Source organism: Myxocyprinus asiaticus, chromosome 1, assembly GCF_019703515.2.
Source record: "Myxocyprinus asiaticus isolate MX2 ecotype Aquarium Trade chromosome 1, UBuf_Myxa_2, whole genome shotgun sequence".
In the NCBI taxonomy this organism is placed as follows: domain Eukaryota; kingdom Metazoa; phylum Chordata; class Actinopteri; order Cypriniformes; family Catostomidae; genus Myxocyprinus; species Myxocyprinus asiaticus.
Genome location: NC_059344.1, coordinates 46,143,159 through 46,161,307, shown reverse-complemented (window position 1 = coordinate 46,161,307; position 18,149 = coordinate 46,143,159). Strand labels below are relative to the sequence as shown.

General features: G+C 38.6%; 1 protein-coding gene across 7 annotated transcripts in view; it reads left to right on the top strand.

Annotated features, from left to right (window-relative positions):
• The window catches only part of LOC127443315 (teashirt homolog 3-like), a 59,949-nt gene that overhangs the window by 32,222 nt on the left and 9,578 nt on the right, over positions 1-18,149 (top strand). For 2 of the 7 annotated variants that reach the window (XM_051701823.1, XM_051701845.1), the window contains exon 3: positions 14,865-15,012. The exons of 3 other annotated variants lie outside the window; for them this stretch is intronic. In XM_051701823.1, coding sequence (XP_051557783.1) covers positions 14,961-15,012 — 52 coding nt within the window. In that variant the 5' untranslated portion in view covers positions 14,865-14,960. Of the gene's footprint in view, positions 1-12,342; positions 12,439-14,864; positions 15,013-18,149 lie in introns of those variants that run through there. 2 more of the 7 variants (XM_051701829.1, XM_051701822.1) reach the window with 2 other exon arrangements.

The following is an 18,149-nucleotide window of genomic DNA, read 5'->3' as shown; positions in this document are numbered from 1 at the left end:
CGATAATGTCGTTTTATTTACAGGAGAGGCACCCCCTCCCCGCCCCGCGCTTGCAGGCCACATACCCCAGCGGGCCAGCATGAGTGGACGAGTAGGTCAAATGACATCTTTTGATCAGTGCTGTCTAAACAGATCAGAGGAGAGTGGCAGGTAATGGATACCCAGTGACACGCTGAATGGAGAGAGCCAGCGACTAGATGAGTGCATGTCTCCCATTTGGAGCATCTCTCTATCTCTCTCTCTGCTTTGCTTTCCAGGCCCTCTCTCTCTGTGTATCTACACCTCCCCTCCTTCTCCTCTATTTCTCTCCCTTGCTCTTTCAAGGCCTTTAGATTGACGTTTCAACGTAGTACCTAAATCAGTGGACTGCCACCGGCTAACACGCTGCATTATGGGTTGGAAAATGCCTATTATTTTGCTGCCTAACATATCTGCCAAGTTCAGGGCTTGTATACGTGGGTGAAACAGAGTGACTTTTTTCGTTTTAAATGAGAGATCTTGTCTATTTGCGTGTCTTGTGTGTTTGCGTCACACTGTTTTCCTATATTTATGTCTGATGTTGTTTCTCTTTATATATTTTTATTTGTGCACTGCACACACATAAGCGTGTTTATATTGTGATGTTAATATGTGTTTAAATGTGTGTGTGTGTGTGGTAGCTGAGCCAAGTGAGGCCCTGGGGATCACAGCAAGGCAGATCTGTTCTCTCCCATTACCCAGCAACCCTCTCTAATGGGAGACTGACACACTACTGTGATTCCGAGTGGGACAGAGGGAGGGAGGAAGGGAAAGACATGTTATGGGTGTAATTACTGATAGGGGAAGAGGAACAGCACAACACACAGAGCAAAACAGAGATTCAGAGAGGGCTATCTCAGTAAGATACAAATGTAAACTCATTCAAAGACAACCGTCCCTCCCTCTTCCTCACTTTTTTGCCTCTTGGGGGTTCCACATTTATGTGAGTGTCTGTGTCTGACCTCTGGTTGCCCCGAGCTTTTAGATTGTGACTTCTTCCAGTGGAGCAAATCTGAATAACAAAGGCGGGCGGGTGGATCATTTGCTGGAGATCATAGTCTCCCTGTTTTATAATTGTTTGTGGTGTCTGTTTGAGGGCTGCTAAAGACAGCAGAGCCTGTGTCCACACACACACACACACACACACACACACACACACTAGACTGATCATTTATAAACCTGAGTTTATCTAGGCCCATATTTACATTAAAGTTTTACTATTTCCTTCATTTTGGAACAATAGAAAAGTCATCAAAACCATAAAAAGCACAAATATGGAAATTATGTAGTATAGTGTAATTATGTATTTTAGCTTTCTCAAAGTAACCACCCTCTGCCTAGATTACAGCTCTGCACACTCACACGTATTCTGGCCTCTTGTTGGCTACTTTTAAGCACATGCCTTTGGATAAGAACATTTTTAAGATTAGAATACATGTATACATTGTATTAGATACATGTCCCTGTATATATATATATATTTCTCTTTCAAAGATATAGACAAATATATGCATGTATTTTTTTCCTCATTGCTATGTAAGGAAATACAGTTATACCTAGTAAAGAGACCAGCATGAACAATGATGACCAGGAGTCAAAGATGAAGTTTCAATCAATGAATATTTCCAATGGCAAAGGACAGAAACAGAAAATGAGTTGAGGATCTAATCTCAAAATAATTTAGATTACAGAAACAACAGTAATTATAGGCATATGCAAATTAATTAACATCATCTCTTATGGGTACAGAGTTCTGATAGGTGAACAGTACAGACAATTCTAGAAATCTTACAACCACAGTGTTTTGTTTAACTACGTGAATGCAATCATTTAAAGATTATATTTTTAAGACACTAGACTAAGTTGGTAAGCAGAAATGGGTCAGAGGTGAGTCTTCTCTTTAGATAAACTGGCGTCCAGTTCTTCTGACTTAGTCACATGATTCTCAAAACTGCAAACAATCCCTGCAATGACATCATTATACAGAACACAACATAGGCTGTCTTTTCTCCCAAGGATGAATCAGGATTCAGACCTCAGATCAGACTTTATCTATGAAGGTAAATCAGTAGCAAAACTCGAGAGATTGCATATTTGGATTTGAGAACTTGCACAATAAAATATGTGTACTCATAAATTGAAATTTACACACAGCACCAATGTGAAAACTTGTAAACTAATTTTTTTAAGTTGAATGTTGCAATCTGCACTCACAGACAATAATTCAAAGCTTGTGTTTTGAATTCACAATTGCCGACAAGTAGTCATAAATGTGTAAAATGACATTCACATAAATACAATTACAGACACAAACTTTTATTACACATTAACTTTTGTACTTTAATTCATTTTCGCAGTACAACCACAAATTGTCACTTACAACCTCTCAAATCTGGCATTGCAACTTTAAATCTTCCCGCCTTGATTTTTGCAACTACTTTTGCAAATAACTTGTAGCAAAACTCACTTGTGCACTTGTAAAATCCTGATGTGAGAGAGCAAGACCAGTGTCCGGCGGGGGTGGGGTCAGTGACGTCGTTTTATTGGTTGATGCCTAGCCAATGAAATGGGACGTTTTTGTACACGATGACGTCACACCACAGTGCCAGCCCACGCCTTTTTGTTAGGGCAAAGCAGAGACAGTGATATGGATCAACTGGGGATCATGTTAACTGGGGATGTGCGCGTGCATGTGAATAATTTCACTTGCCTTTTCAGCAGAGTCGTTCAATGTGAATTGCCAAGGAGCAAAGAAAAGACATTTTGCACATTATAAAAAAAATTCTGGTATCAATATTAATCCGTTTTGTTTCATTGATGTCTGTTCTAATGAACTTTTACACAGTTTAAGAGCGATTTTAACAGTTTCACAGGGTAACATCTGGTTTCCCATGTTAACGTGGGCAATTGGTTTGAATGGGAACTGCCGATTACACTTGTCAGAGCAGTAAATCGCAAGTGGAATTATTCTATTTGCAACATTAAAGCATCATAGGCTAATATGTGTAAATAATATACTTTCAATTGCCTTTATTTCTTTAGAATGAATAATGACTTGATTAACCTGAAAATCAATAAAGTGATGGATTTAATAGAGCTGGGGTGCTGGTGCAGTGTTTAGGCTTACTGGCAGTACATTGAGTGACCTGTGTTCAAAACCAGGTCAGACAGGATGCATTTGTAGCTTTGCTGCAGATTTTGATGTATTTTTTAACAGATATAATGAAAACTATTTTGTAAAACACACATACACAGACAAACAATTTATAAAATTGCTTTAAATAAATCAGTAAAAATTGTAACTGAATCTGACAGCCAGCAATTACAGTATAATCTATTGAATTTTCTGAGAATGCTTGAATTACTGAGGAAAAAAAAAAAAAAAAAAAAACGACATTTTCCATACATAGTTAAGAGGCTTTTTAAAATTGTCAAACCAATTTAAGATTGAAAATCTCAAGATTTTGCAAAACAAACAGAATTATTACATTTATGAAGAAATGTATCATGATTTCTCAGAGTTTATTCTCATTTACTCTCATTTAAAACAAAACAAAAATGCACTGTTCTGAAAGATCATCTTTTGGCTGTGTCATGGATAGTTATAAACATACAATATTGTCATGCACATAACCTTTGAAAAGTAAAGGCTGCTGTTATAACAATGTAAATAAAAATACAGGTGTTCACAGGGGATTTGAATCCAGGTCGATATGTATGTTTAGCGGACACGCTATCACTAGACCAACTGAACCAATGAAAAGAGATCAATAATTTTATAAAGATATTATTTTTCATAAATAAGTAAATGTAATTTTAGCGCCCTCAGGCCAGCCATGATGTATCTGAGTTTCTTTCTTCATCAAAACAGAATTGAAGACTTTTAGGATTTAATTTCAGGCCTCCTCCTCTAAACAATGCAAGTGAATATCCTCCATTTTTTGACAGTCCAAAATGCATATTTAGGGTGCATCAAAGTTCTTCTGAACCCAAACGATTGATTATTTTGAGAAACAAAACAATACTTGTATACTTTTTAACTACAAATGTTCGCTTCCGTACATCTCTGTGACGTGCGCTCATGAGAGGGATGACATAAGCTCGTTGGTAAGGTCACGCATCACGTGGAGGAGGAGTCAGGAAGCACATCATTGTTTACATTGTTTTTTTTTTATTATTATTATTTGGAAATGATTATTTTATTTTATATTGTTTTGAAATTATTTTGGACTGTTTTGGTTTGTGAACGGCGCTTGGTCTGTGCTCTGTGCAAGTTTCTCTTGTAAACAATGACGTGTTTCCTGCCTCCTCCTCCACGTGACACGTGACCTTACCAACGAGCTTACGTCATCCCTCTCATGAGCGCACGTCACAGAGATGAATGGAAGCAAACATTTGTAGTTAAAAAGTATATAAGTATTGTTTTGTTTCTCAAAATAATCAATCGTTTGTGTTCAGAAGAACTTAATTTTTCGACTGGAGTCATGTGGATTATTTTGATGCACCCTAAATATACATTTTGGACCGTCAAAAAATGGAGTACATTCACTTGCATTGTTTAGAGGAGGAGGCCTGAAATGAACTCCTAAAAGTCTTAAATTCTGTTTTGATGAAAAAAAAAACTGGCCTGAGAGTGAGTAAATTATCAGCACATTTTCATTTTTGGGTGAACTATTCCTTTAATTCAGAACACGAGCTTTGAATTATTGTCTGTGAGTGCAGATTGCAACATTCATCTTCAAATTTTTATTTTATAAGTTTTCACATTGGTGATGTAAGTGTAAGTTTCAAATTACGAGTACAAATATTTGTTGTACAAGTTCTGCATTTACATTTATGCATTTGGCAGATGCTTTTATCCAAAGTGATTTACAGTGCACTTATTAAAGGGACAACCCCCCGGAGCAACCTGGAGTTAAGTGCCTTGCTCAAGGACACAATGGTGGTGGCTGTGGGGATCAAACCAGCAACCTTCTGATTACCAGTTATGTACTTTAGCCCACTATGCCACCACCACTCTAATATTCTTGAATCCAAATATTCAAGCTATCGAGTTTTGCTACTGATTTACCTTAACATTATCCAGCTGGAACAACATGACGAGAGAACAGTACATCCAAACGCAACAGAGCAAAGTTATGCAGAAATATACTTTTAGTGATGAATTAGAATGCATGTGTCAGTAATTAAGAAAAACTTAAACACAATAAAACTCTTCCTTAAACTGAATTAGTGATCAATGAAATAGTTACAACTCACATGTATATTTGTCCTAATATGTTTGGGCTGAATGAGTAAGCACTGTTAACTGCATTCCTGACATGGGTCAGACCCTCAGTCAAACCTCAGAGGTCAAATACACAAATGACCTGCAACATTTATGATTATAACATAACCAGAATACATGCAAATTACTAAAAATGCTTTCATTACCTTTTGATTATAACAATTGCTTGTGAATGTACAGTGCATCCGGAAAGTATTCACAGCGCTTCACTTTTTCCACATTTTGTTATGTTACAGCCTTATTCCAAAATGGATTTTAAATTTTCCTCAAAATTCTACAAACAATACCCCATAATGACAACGTTAAAGAAGTTTGTTTGAAATCTTTGCAAATGTATTAAAAATAAAAAGTATTCACAGCCTTTGCTCAATACTTTGTTGAAGCACCTTTGGCACCAATTACAGCTTCAAGTCTTTTTGAGTATGATGCTACAAGCTTGGCACACCTATTTTTGGCAGTTTCTCCCATTCTTCTTTGCAGGACCTCTCAAGCTCCATCAGGTTGGATGGGGAGTGTCGGTGCACAGCCATTTTCAGATCTCTCCAGAGATGTTCAATCGGGTTCAAGTCTGGGCTCTGGCTGGGCCACTCAAGGACATTCACAGAGTTGTCCCGGAGCCACTCCTTTGTTATCTTGGCTGTGTGCTTAGGGTTGTTGTCCTGTTGGAAGATGAACCTTCACCCCAGTCTGAGGTCCAGAGCGCTCTGGAGCAGGTTTTCATCAAGGATGTCTCTGTACATTGCTGCATTCATCTTTCCCTTGATCCTGACTAGTCTCCCAGTTCCTGCCGTGGAAAAACATCCCCACAGCATGATGCTGCCCCCGATCGCTCAGTTTGGCCAGGCTGCCAGCTCTAGGAAGAGTCCTGGTGGTTCCAAACTTCTTCCATTTACGGATGATGGAGGCCACTGTGCTCATTGGGACCTTCAATGCTGTAGAAATTTTTCTGTACCCTTCCCCAGATCTGTGTCTCCTGTCTCGGAGGTCTACAGACAATTCCTTGGACTTCATGGCTTGGTTTGTGCTCTGACATGCACTGTTAACTGTGGGACCTTATATAGACAGGTGTGTGCCTTTCCAAATCATGTCCAATCAACTGAATTTACCACAGGTGGACTCCAATCAAGTTGTAGAAACATCTCAAGGATGATCAGTGGAAACAGGATGTACCTGAGCTCAATTTTGAGTGTCATGGCAAAAGCTGTGAATACTTATTTACATGTGATTTTTTTTCATTTTTTATTTTTAATAAATTTGCAAAGATTTCAAACAAACTTCTTTCACATTGTCATTATGGGGTATTATTTGTAGAATTTTGAGGAAAATAATGAATTTAATCAATTTTGGAATAAGGCTGTAACATAACAAAATGTGGAAAAAGTGAAGCGCTGTGAATACTTTCCGGATGCACTGTATTCAAGTCATCAACAGGTCGAAGAGATAGGAGTAAATCCACCCCCTCAACTATCTCATCTAGTCTGCACAGGTGAGCACAGTGCACACAAAGTTAATCTGGTGTCACTTCCATACAGGAAACACCTGCTGCAAGCGTAGCTTTCGTTCAGAGAACAGCTTCACTCACCATTGAGAAGGGACTTGCTGTAGTTTTTTAAGAATATAGACTACTCAGTAAATTTTGTTGCAGCAGATTCTCCTCCAGTCCATGTTTGAGACTGTGATCTTTGAAAAACTGAAGTGTTTATCAGGTTTGCTATTGAGCTGTGACCTGTTGAAGTAAATTGATCATTTTTCTATTAAACATTTGAGTAGAAGAAATACATACTTGTGTAAATGCTCATCAGTTAGGACAGATGGGCGTTTGATTTGATCCTGGATAAATGAGCAATTGTGGGAAAACCTTCTGATGTTGTAAGGGACTTTCCTGGTGGATGTTTATGTTCGTTAGTGACTGATAGCATTTTGGAAGAGGTGGAGCATGTTTTTACTCCTGTGAGTTTCCATGCTGTGCTGTTTTTATTATTATTATTATTATTATTATTATTTTCCAACAATATAATCATGACTTTACATCCCTTTGGTGGTTACAAATTAACATGAAGATGACAAAAGATATCTATGACAACAGCACTATACATGACCTGACACAATGTGCACTTAAGCAGCATTGATGCATAAAAACAAGCAACAATTTAACCCATCAGATTAATGAATGGCTCCCATATACTTGGAAAAATATGCTCTTCCTTTAACATTGCAAAGCAAATTCTTTCCAAATGCAGTCTTTCCCAGCTCCATAACCCACATATCAATAGTTGTTACTGCTTTAGACTTCCAGTGTTGTAAAATAAGTCATCTTGCAAATAATGTACTGAGACACACAGCTTGTACCTCATACTTGTTCAGCCCCACCTCTGGCGCAACAATACCAAACAGTGCAATAATGGGGTCAGCCTTTATAACTCTATTGTATACCCTTGAAAGATGACCAAATAGTAGGTTTCAGAATGTGTTGAGCTTATGGCATGTCAGGAACTGATGGCTAAGCGTCCCCTCTACAATAGAACATTTCAGACATAAGGGTGAGATCTCCGGGTAAAATTTAGACAATTTAACTTGGGGAAAATTAAGTCTATGAACAACTTTATATTGTATCAGACCCAGTTGAGAATTCACTGAGCTATCATGTATATTTCCAATACATGATTCCCATACCTCCTCAGAAATCTCAATACCCAATTCCACCTCCCAGGCATGCTTAAATGGACCCGAGGATGCAGAGCTCAGTTCCTGAAATATCCCGTACACTATAGACAATGTACCCTTCTCATAATGCTTTATACCTGCCAACCTGTCCAGTACTGTAAAATGTGTGTTCTCAAAAAAATGCCTCAACTGTAGATAGCGAAAAAATGAGAGGCTGGTAATTGGTAACCTTGTTGTAATTTGTTGTAAATAAATAGGATACCAAATGGTCATCAATATATAGGTCTCTCAGCTTGACTATGCCAAGCTCTTCCAAGTTTGAAAAATTTAATCGGTTAGTGCTGGTTGAAAGGCATGATTCCAACAGATAGGACTATCTAAATACATTTTCGGGGCCTTGATTATATTCATAAATGTTTTCCATGTTCTCAACAAATTATGAATGACTGGATTGTAATCGCACAGAGATTTCTTTAGTTTCACTGGACTATTGAGAGGTGCCAGGAGTGAGGTGCTTACATGAAAAAAATTTCAATCTGAAGCCAAGAAGGCATGTCTTGAATGTTGTGACTTAGAAGACAGTTCCACCAAAAAGAAAAAAAAAAAATAGTCAAGTGGGCTGCAAGGTAATATAATTTAAATTGAGGAAGACAGTACCCTCCTTCTGTTTTGGCTTTACTGAGATGTTTCCTGGTTATCCAAGGTTGCTTACCCCCCAAATAAGATAAAAAATAATTGAACCTAATTTTAAAGTAGCTTTGAGGAATAAACACTGGAATGGCCTGGAAAAGGTAGAGGAACCTGGGCAGCACAACCATTTTTACTGCATGTATTTTCTCCACCATGGAAATTGGTAATGTATTCCAGAATTAAATATTATTATTCATCTGTTCTATTCTCCTATCCCAATTAGGCTGTAGTAATTTATCCCACTTTCTTGTTACTGTAATACCTAGATTAACAAAATTTTCTGAAACTATTTTGAATGGAGTAGAGTCCAAAAACTATTTATTTCCTTGTTGGGATAGGGGCATCAGTTCGCTCTTCTCCCAGTTGATCTTATATCCTGAGAAGGACCCAAATACATTTATTAGATGAAATTATGGAGCAACAAATATTTTAGGGTTTGAGATGAAAAGCAAAACATCATCTGCATAATCTGAAATCTTATGATAGGTACCTTGACAAGATATGGGATGTATGTTTGTACTGGAGCAGATATGATGGGCTAGCGGCTCTAAGGCCAAAAATAAAAGGGGATAATGGGTCTCCTTGTCGCATCCCTTTATGCAATTGGAAAGGTGGAGAAGATGACTGATGCACTAGGTTCTTTATAGATAATTCTAATCCAATTAATGAATGCCTTACCAAACCCAAAGTTTTCCAAAACCAAACACATATATCTCCACTCGATTTGGTCAAAAGCCTTCTTGACGTTTAGAGATATCACCACAGCATTTTCTTTAGAGTGAGCTGGGCCATATATAATATTAAAAACTTGCCACAAGTTGAAATATATGCATTGATTCGGGATGAATCCAGTCTGATCAGGGTGAACATTTTTGGCTATATGGGACTGAAGGATTTTACTTAACAATTTAGTTTCATATGGGAGTAAAGACACAGGCCTATACGAAGAAATGTTGGTGGGGTCCCGATCTTTTTTGAGTAACAAAGCTATGTTAGCTCGATATAATGTTTGAGAAAATTAACCATTCACTTTAATATATTAAAACATGTGAAGCAGCAGGGGAGCCAGAACATCACTATACTCCTTGTAAAATTCAGCAGTGAACCCATCTGGGCTGGGTGCCTTATTGTTTGGTGATTGGGATATAACTACTTTTAATTCTTCAAGAGAGATATCAGCATCCAGCTCCCCTAGATCTTCACTGTCAAGCTGCGGCAGTTCAGATTCTTCAAGAAAAACATTAATATTGGTCTGACTGGTATTACAGTTTGATCTATAGAGATTACAATAAAATTCTGCAAAGCATCTATTTATTTCAGAGGATCCGTAACAATGTTCCCTCTCCCATCTTTAACTTTGAGAATGGCTTGTGATCCATGCCGCTGCCTTAACTGTCTTGGGAGCAACTTATCTGGCTTGTCCCCAATCTCAAATACATGCAGTTGTTTTATTGCAAGAAGGGAACTCACTTGCTTGGTCAAAATAATATTATAATTATACTTAATTTTTGTGATTTTACTTATGGTGTCTGAAGTTGGAGAGGACCAGTATTGTTGTTCTAGGTCAACTAGCTCTGCCTCAAGATGTTCCAACTGAGCCCTCTGTGTCCTCTTGCATTTTTTACATATGAAATGATGTGACCTCTAATAACAGCCTTCAGAATTTCCCAAAGTAATAGATCATTCACATCACCTCTGTCATTAGATTCTATAAAATAAATCTATTTCTTCTTTTATCTGCGCACAAAAATCCCTGTCCTAAAACAATGGGGCGTGTAGTCGTCAACCTGGGCACCCTCTTGTGGCATTTGCTAGCCACAAGCATAAAGACACCGGGCATGATCAGAAATTAAGGTAGGGTGATAAGCTGCATCTACCGCGGATGATATCAGTCTCGAATCTAACAAAAAATAGTCAATTTGAGAATATGATTTATGCACTGGAGAAAAAAAAGAATATTCTCTACCAGTTGGATTAAACAACCTCCATATGTCCACTATGTTTGAGCTTTTTAAAATTGTATTTAAGCATAAACTAGCGGAGGACTGATGAATAGGAAAAGATGATTACCTGTCTAAATATACATCCAAAACACAATTCATATCGCTAGCCATAATCAAATTCATATGGTGAAGATCCGGAATCGCAGTAAACATTTTACGGAAAAAATCAGGGCAATCCAAGTTTGGCCTGTAAACGTTAACCGGGGTTGAGCATAATGTACCAGTTAATATGATATATCTTTCATTGGGATCTATAACCGTTGTTGAAAGAGAAAAGGGGATTTTTTTCTAAATAAAATGGAAACCCATCTTGCTTTAGCTCCAAAATTAGCTTGATATGACTGTCCAAGCCATTTTGCACGCAAAACTGGTTATATACCTCGTGTGGCATGAGTTTCCTGAAGGAACATTATATCAGGTTGTAGATATTTAAGATGCGCTAAAACTTTCGCCCTTTTAACCGGACTGCCCAGGCCCTTCACATTACAAATAACTAACCTGAGTGCATCACGATGCTGCGCATGATCTACATTCTTAGGTGTTGTCATAGTAAAAGAAAAAAATATTCTGTCTATATTCCTAAACTGTCTATTAAAAGCACAACCACCAATGCATAGAGCTCCCATTAATTTTGTCCCATCCCCCCGTCACTCCATCTTCTGAATTCCCTCTCTAACTCCCCAACGAATACAGGGTTCACACGCATCGTTCCCCATAGCTTATACCTTGAGGCTCCACTTTAACCCCTTAATGACTAATTAGCTATATAACTATGACTTCTACCAGGCATCTAGACCAACTAAAATCTAACCTGACACATTATGAACAAATATTCAACCTTATCAACGATCCCATTCAACTTGCACTGGAGAACATTTATATGGAACACTTGTATTCCAGCCAAAATAAACCAGCTGGCAACTAAGACACAAACTTAGCATAATCAACTGTGATGAGGAGGAGGGCAGGGGCCGGGCCGTGAATCCGCACGGCCGGCCCCCAATCAAGCTAATCAGCCGAGGAGAGGGATAAGGCAGAGCTGGATGTGGCAGTTCGGGAGAGTGACCCACACACAGCTGCCGTGTATGTTTATGTTTGTGTCTTTTAAGTTTTCATTAAACATTATTTTGACTGTTCAGCTGGTTCCCGCCTCCTCCTTGCCCATTTAACCTTGTTACATCAACTTTAACCAATATTACCTTACCACATCTTAAAATCATCTTGTCTATGATGAGCAATATATTGTCCTAATCATAGTAAACCAAATATTAAAACTTACAGTAAGGTAATGAAACTGGTCCAGTATATATGTTCCAATTTCGATTAGATTAAGGGATTGTCCAACCTATAGTTTAAGTCAGCTTTCCGTCAATCAATTTTTGTGCTTTCCCCGCATCTTCAAAGATATGCGACACTCCGTCCACCATGATACAAAAGCGCGCCGGGAAGAGAAATCCGTACTTGAACTTGGCTGTCTTACATCTCTATCGGACCTCATCAAAAGCTTTCCGCTGCGTTCTCAATGCCTCAATAAGGTCAGGAAAGATGTGCATCCTTGAGCCCATGTACTGTAGTTTAAAGGGAACTGCTGTGATGCATTTTGCAATTTGATGATGCATTCTTTAATATAGTAGTGATGAAGTCTTGCAATTAAAGGCCTTGGATGCTGTTCCTCTGCAGGCTTAGGTGCCAGGGTTCGATGTGTGTGATCAACCACCATGGGCGACTTGAAATGTTCCGCTCCAAGCAGAGCTGGGATCTGTTCCGCCAAACTCAGTAGGTCTCCCTTTTTCTGAGCCCTCTGGGATCCCGAGTATTCTGATGTCTTTACGCCTGCTGCGCGATTCCAAATCTTCCAGCTTCTTTTGTTGCTTATCCACACTAGCTTGCAGGAGTGCACACCTGTTTTCCAAGGCTACCATCTTTTTCTCATGCATGTTCACTGCCTCCTCTATTTCACATACTTTCCCACTGATTGTCTCTAGTGAGTTATGCTTGGCCTGCATAAAGGTAGCGATGTTATTAAATTTGGTGTCATCATTTTCATTGAGGGAAGATATGGCAGTCATGATATCAGCTGTGGAAGGGTTAGCTGGCCGCGCAGCTTCGGCCCCCTCGGCCTCTTTTCTAAAGTCTGTTAGCGTTAGCAGATTGCTAATTGAGGTTTGATCGCTTTGCTGCCGTTTTCTAAACACCTGCATCAGCACCGAGTCTGTTGTTGTATATAAATCAACTTTTTGTTGTACGTTATTGTGTTGCACATGGATCATTTGTATGACTGAGCGCTCGTGTGTTGGAGGCTGTTGAATCTTGATGCCGTGTAGGAGTGTTAACTCCAGTGGAGGTGCTATGGCAGCAGGGGGAAGCTCTGTTCTCCAGTGTGGTTACCGGTTGCTGTGCACATGCAGGGGGGAGAGCGGGGGTGTGTAAACATACACACACTGTCAGGGGCTCTCCCCATGAGTGGCATGAGCGGGCGATTAGCCGCGCTAGCGTCTGTGTTTACCAGCTCTTTCTCTCAGTTCTGCCAGCACCAATGCACCTCCAGCCCTGTTTCTTTTCTTTAATCCACACCAGCTTGCTTGCTCTCTCTTGCTCTCTCTCACTCCCAAACACCACCTTTTATTTTCACATTATTATAATAACAAAAGATGCAAAGATTTTAAAGGTGTTTAGTGCATGTTACTAATTCTAAGCATACTTAAGGTTTTGGAAATCAGTTACTGTTGTAAAGGAATATTCCCAGGTTATTTACAATATCTACTTTATTGCCCCTGTAGCATACTGTCGATTAGGCCTACCACAATTTTGATGACAATGATGACAAATACATACAGAGCAATTTGCTGCTTTTTGTCAGGTTATAAAAAAATAAATAAAAAAAAGTCAATTCAGTAAACCCGCGATTACATTTGAATCGCAATGCTTTTTATGTCAAAAAGTAAACAAGCATGTTTGCATTGGATAAGCCAGTAAAAAAAAAAAAAAAACAGTAATGTATCGTGAAATGGGGCAATGGGCAAAAATCTACCTGTGTCAATATTTATTTATTTTTTGGTTAAACTGTTTATGACATTAGCCCGATAAAAGATAACCTTTTGAGGTGTTTATATGACCTTACAGGTTGCCGGCTTAAGCATAAGGTTGTGCATGTAAACATGCTCACTAATTTAAACTCATTGCTCATTTTGTAAAAACTAATGGAAAACATGTTAACAGTAATACTCTTGCGATGGAAACCTAGCAGGCAAGCATGCTGCACCGTGAATAAAATGTTAAACTATCACACTAAAGTCACAGATGTTGTCCATGGATATAAGGCTGTAAATAACTCGGAATATTCCTTTAATTTAATCAGAAATAAAAATATCTGATCTCTATCTGGTTGCTGAGACAATGCAGGGAAACGGAACTCATTACGGTTATAGCCATGGTAACTATCGCTTTGTAACAACCAAGAACTCTATAAACAAAACATCATTGATTGCATAGGTAGAACCCCCTTATCTGCATCGGACATTTTCTTTTCCATGTTTTCTCTCTGTTAAACACCTCCATCCATCCAATCCATCTCAATGTGCCATTTGTGGGCAGGGCAGTGCAGGCTGGCAAGAATGGTCTTACAGAGCTTTTTATTTCTCTCTGGCTAGCCTTGGAGTAGGGCCTCCATCAGTCAGCAGTCCTGGTCGATGGAGCATCTCTCTGGAATCGATGGCACACCTGTCTGTTTCGTACATCTTTCTCTCTCTTCCTTCTCTGTCCAGCCATGCCCTCTCACCCGTCCCTGTGCAGGACACACACACACTCTCATCTAATGTCCACATGCGTGCATACACATCTGGCCTCCCCACCAATTTGTCTGTGCATGTCAAATTACAATAATTAAGCATTATTGATCCCAGATTCAATTAACTTCATTAACACGGGTCATGATAGCTGAGGAGAGATGGTGGAAGGTGAGGAAAGGAGTGAGGGAGGAGGAGGAGAAAGAGGAGAGCAGCAGTGGATTGGTGCTATCTCATATCCTCCAGCCGCACACAGACAGCCTGTCTGCTTAAGGCTACAAACCATTTTCCTCCTAATGATATCACATTGCAGATATTGGCATATTAGAGAGAGATACCTCCCATTATAAATGTGGGCTTTGGTGGCTATATATAGCAGCTTTAATTACCAACTACTCACTCTTTCACTCTCTCCAGCTCATCTGAACACCCAGAAGTATTGGACTGGGCTGCCGACTTCAGCTGCTGTCTGTATCAGTGAGGCAGATTGCAAACAAGACCAAACACCAGCAGATGAGGGGTGTTAACCTGATTCAAACATATAGTTCTACATTTTTCTTGCACAGTAAGAATCATACATTAAAAATACATAACAACTGAAGGTTGAGACATTTTTGTCTGTTTTTTATTTATTTATTTATTTAAAAAAAAAAAAAAAATTCACTTTTAACATTCACATGCTCTGTCAGATGTAGAGTAGATTAGTGCTAGACCAATATACAGACCAGGTAGATTAATTTGCTGATATTTGGCCACTTTGAGATTATTTGCATAGGCTGGTAACCATGCTCACTTGGCAGATTAACCAAAGTGGTATTTTACCTGTGTAAAAGTTCTAAAATGTACTGATAGCTTTGTCAATGCATAATGTAAATTTTCTGTTATATGTAATTTATATTATATAAAATATACATGAGGATTACAAGTGCATTCATGTTAACTAATAAGAGCACCTTAGTTCCTGAAATAATTCTAAAGATTGCACATGCTTTTGATATGTACTTGCGTAACATTCAATTGCATTAAATCTTATTCTTTTGATTAAATGTCTTGGGGATTTTATATTACTTGGATATGTGTTAAGGTTTCCGCTCTGATGATTTTGCATATAGTATGTGTTCTAATAGTCCAGAGCCTCGTTTCCCAAAAGCACCATAAACCTAAGTAGATCGTAGAATCCAACTTACGATTCATCTTAGTTTTGCAGCCCATTTCCCAAAAGCATTGTAAATTAAGTAGTTCTTGAAAATGCTCGTAGATTAACGAGTGCTCTGGAGTATTCCTACTGCACTGAGAGCATCGTGAGGACTCAAGCAGACACCTGCAGGACAAACACAAAATTACACTTTATACAATTTAAATAGTAATAGCTACACTTTATGCTGAGACTTTAATATCAGAATATATGTGTTTTATTTATTTTTATTTTAACAGACAAGTCTAATAATAATAATAATAATAATAATAATAATAATAATAATAATAATGAAACACATAAAGTAGTCTAAATGGATGAATAGATTAATTAGTAAGCAAATAAAGTTATTTGTGTGGATTAGTTGGACAAGTTGTTAACAACAATGTTGTGTCATGATTGATGCAGACAACTGTATAAATTAATATTAGAAAGAGAAGAAAAAAGTCATTAACTTGCTGCCATGCATGAAAATTGTCCATATATTTGCTCATCCTACATTTACTCATTTGGCAGATGCTTTTATCCTTGTCTCCTCTTCCTTTCTGACACCCAAAGGTTCACTCGCCAGCACTAAAAGTTGTGTAGCACTGCACATGCAGCTTTACTGTCACCGTTATCACTTTTGGGAGTAAAGAGCAGACCTTATTGGTGAATGTCCCTAAAGCGCATCTTCCAAACATCTCCTTATTTTGCGCTTCACGATAACACGGGATAATATTCAATGAATGCTTGTAAATAGCAGGATCATACACAGAGCCTCCACTGTCTTCACTAATCCTGAAAGCTTTTATATCGAGAGGAATTTGTGAAAACGAAATATTACAAATGCACACCTGATTATAGAAGCAGATTGTGTAAAAGTTCGTTCTGCACAAAATTATTGTAAAAACAATAAGTGCAGTTTTGGGAAACAAACGTAAAAAATAATGAACATTCGTAAAATTGCTCGTATAAAACGCTCTTAACCACTAAAATCGATTGTTATTGGGAAACACAGCCCAGACCCAGACGACCATCTAAGTTTTCAAGGTTATGCTCTTCACTGCCTTAGAAAACAGCATTCCCTGCTGGTTGTCTCCCTGGACATCTGAGTGTAAATCAGACCAAGCTCTTCTTCTAATCTGATGCTAAATCATTGGGAGATCAGTCTCGTTTTACCCCCCCACCCTGCCACCCAAGCATCCGGTTTTCTAATTAAAACAGCACCTGTGTGGCAAGGCCTGGAGAGCACAGGCTTCAGAAGGTCCAGTGATGAAAGCTAAATATTGTTCCCAGCCAGAACACACAGACTCTGGGTACACTAGAGGCTTGGGAACCTGGATTACAGGCAGAATATGCACCAACTCGTGTGTGTGTGTGTGTGTGTGTGTGTGTGTGTGTGTGTGTTGTAGATTGTCTCTCTCATTAGCCCCTGCCTCTGCTTTCTTCTTGTCTTCCAGCCCTCTCAGGTTACCTGTTAGCCGGGGGCCGATTGTGGCGTTGTCAAGCAGACCTAATTCTGTGTTTGGTGTCGGAGAATGAGTTTTGAACAAAATATGCACACATACAAAAACATGTACACACATCTCCTTCAGATTTGCTGTAGGGCGTACGTCTCCTCAACGGTAATACTTAAACTCTGTGCTCCACATACAATCACGTTCAGGTCAAGGTTACCGTAAGACAGGTTTGCTTATTGTCGTTGTCTGATGAAAAGCACGTATCTCCAAAAAATGTATTTTTCAAGAGCATGGAAAAACTTTTTCGCATAAACAATCCTACGAAATGAATAAAAAATAACATGTATTACTCACCTTTAGCACAAAAAATAGAATTCTGTCATTACATATCTGTTAGTGAACAGTTTGTTATTTTAATTGGACTTTTTAACTGGATTTTTGTTAGCGAACGTGGACATACACAGCTTTCTTATCATGGGTTCCAATGGCTCATGTTCAGTTACAGACTCTAGTCTAACTGTTCTTGTTTCCCAGAATACAGTTGGTAGGTTATCAATTGCTAGAGAATTTATTTTTGGATATAATCTGAGCTTTCACTTACTATTTTAGATCGAAATCAGTTTTATGACTAAGGTTTCTAGTCCAGTTGTTGAGTGGACAGTTCAGTTTTGAGACGCGTTTTCTGGGTCTAACGCAAAATTAGCTTTCAGAATTAGCTTTCACTCGCAGTTTCGTGAAAATGGAAATCTGGCAACCGTACATGGCTGGTATAGTCTACATTTGAAAGCCTCCTGACATTGTGCGTGCATGAATGGCTTTGGTTGTCAGGGAAATCACAGAGCCAGCACAATGTGTGGTAGTTGATGTTCTTCAAAACTTAAGGGCGGGATATACGCGGTTTTGATGGACACTTCTCAAGGCCAATGGAGATACTTGTTAAACAGATAGCCTGATTAAACATCTTTTCATTGGTCATTTCGATGCACAATTCAAACAGTAGGAAGAGGTCATTCAGTGCATTCCGTCTATGGTAAAAATTCAAAATTGCCAAAAGTGGTGATACGT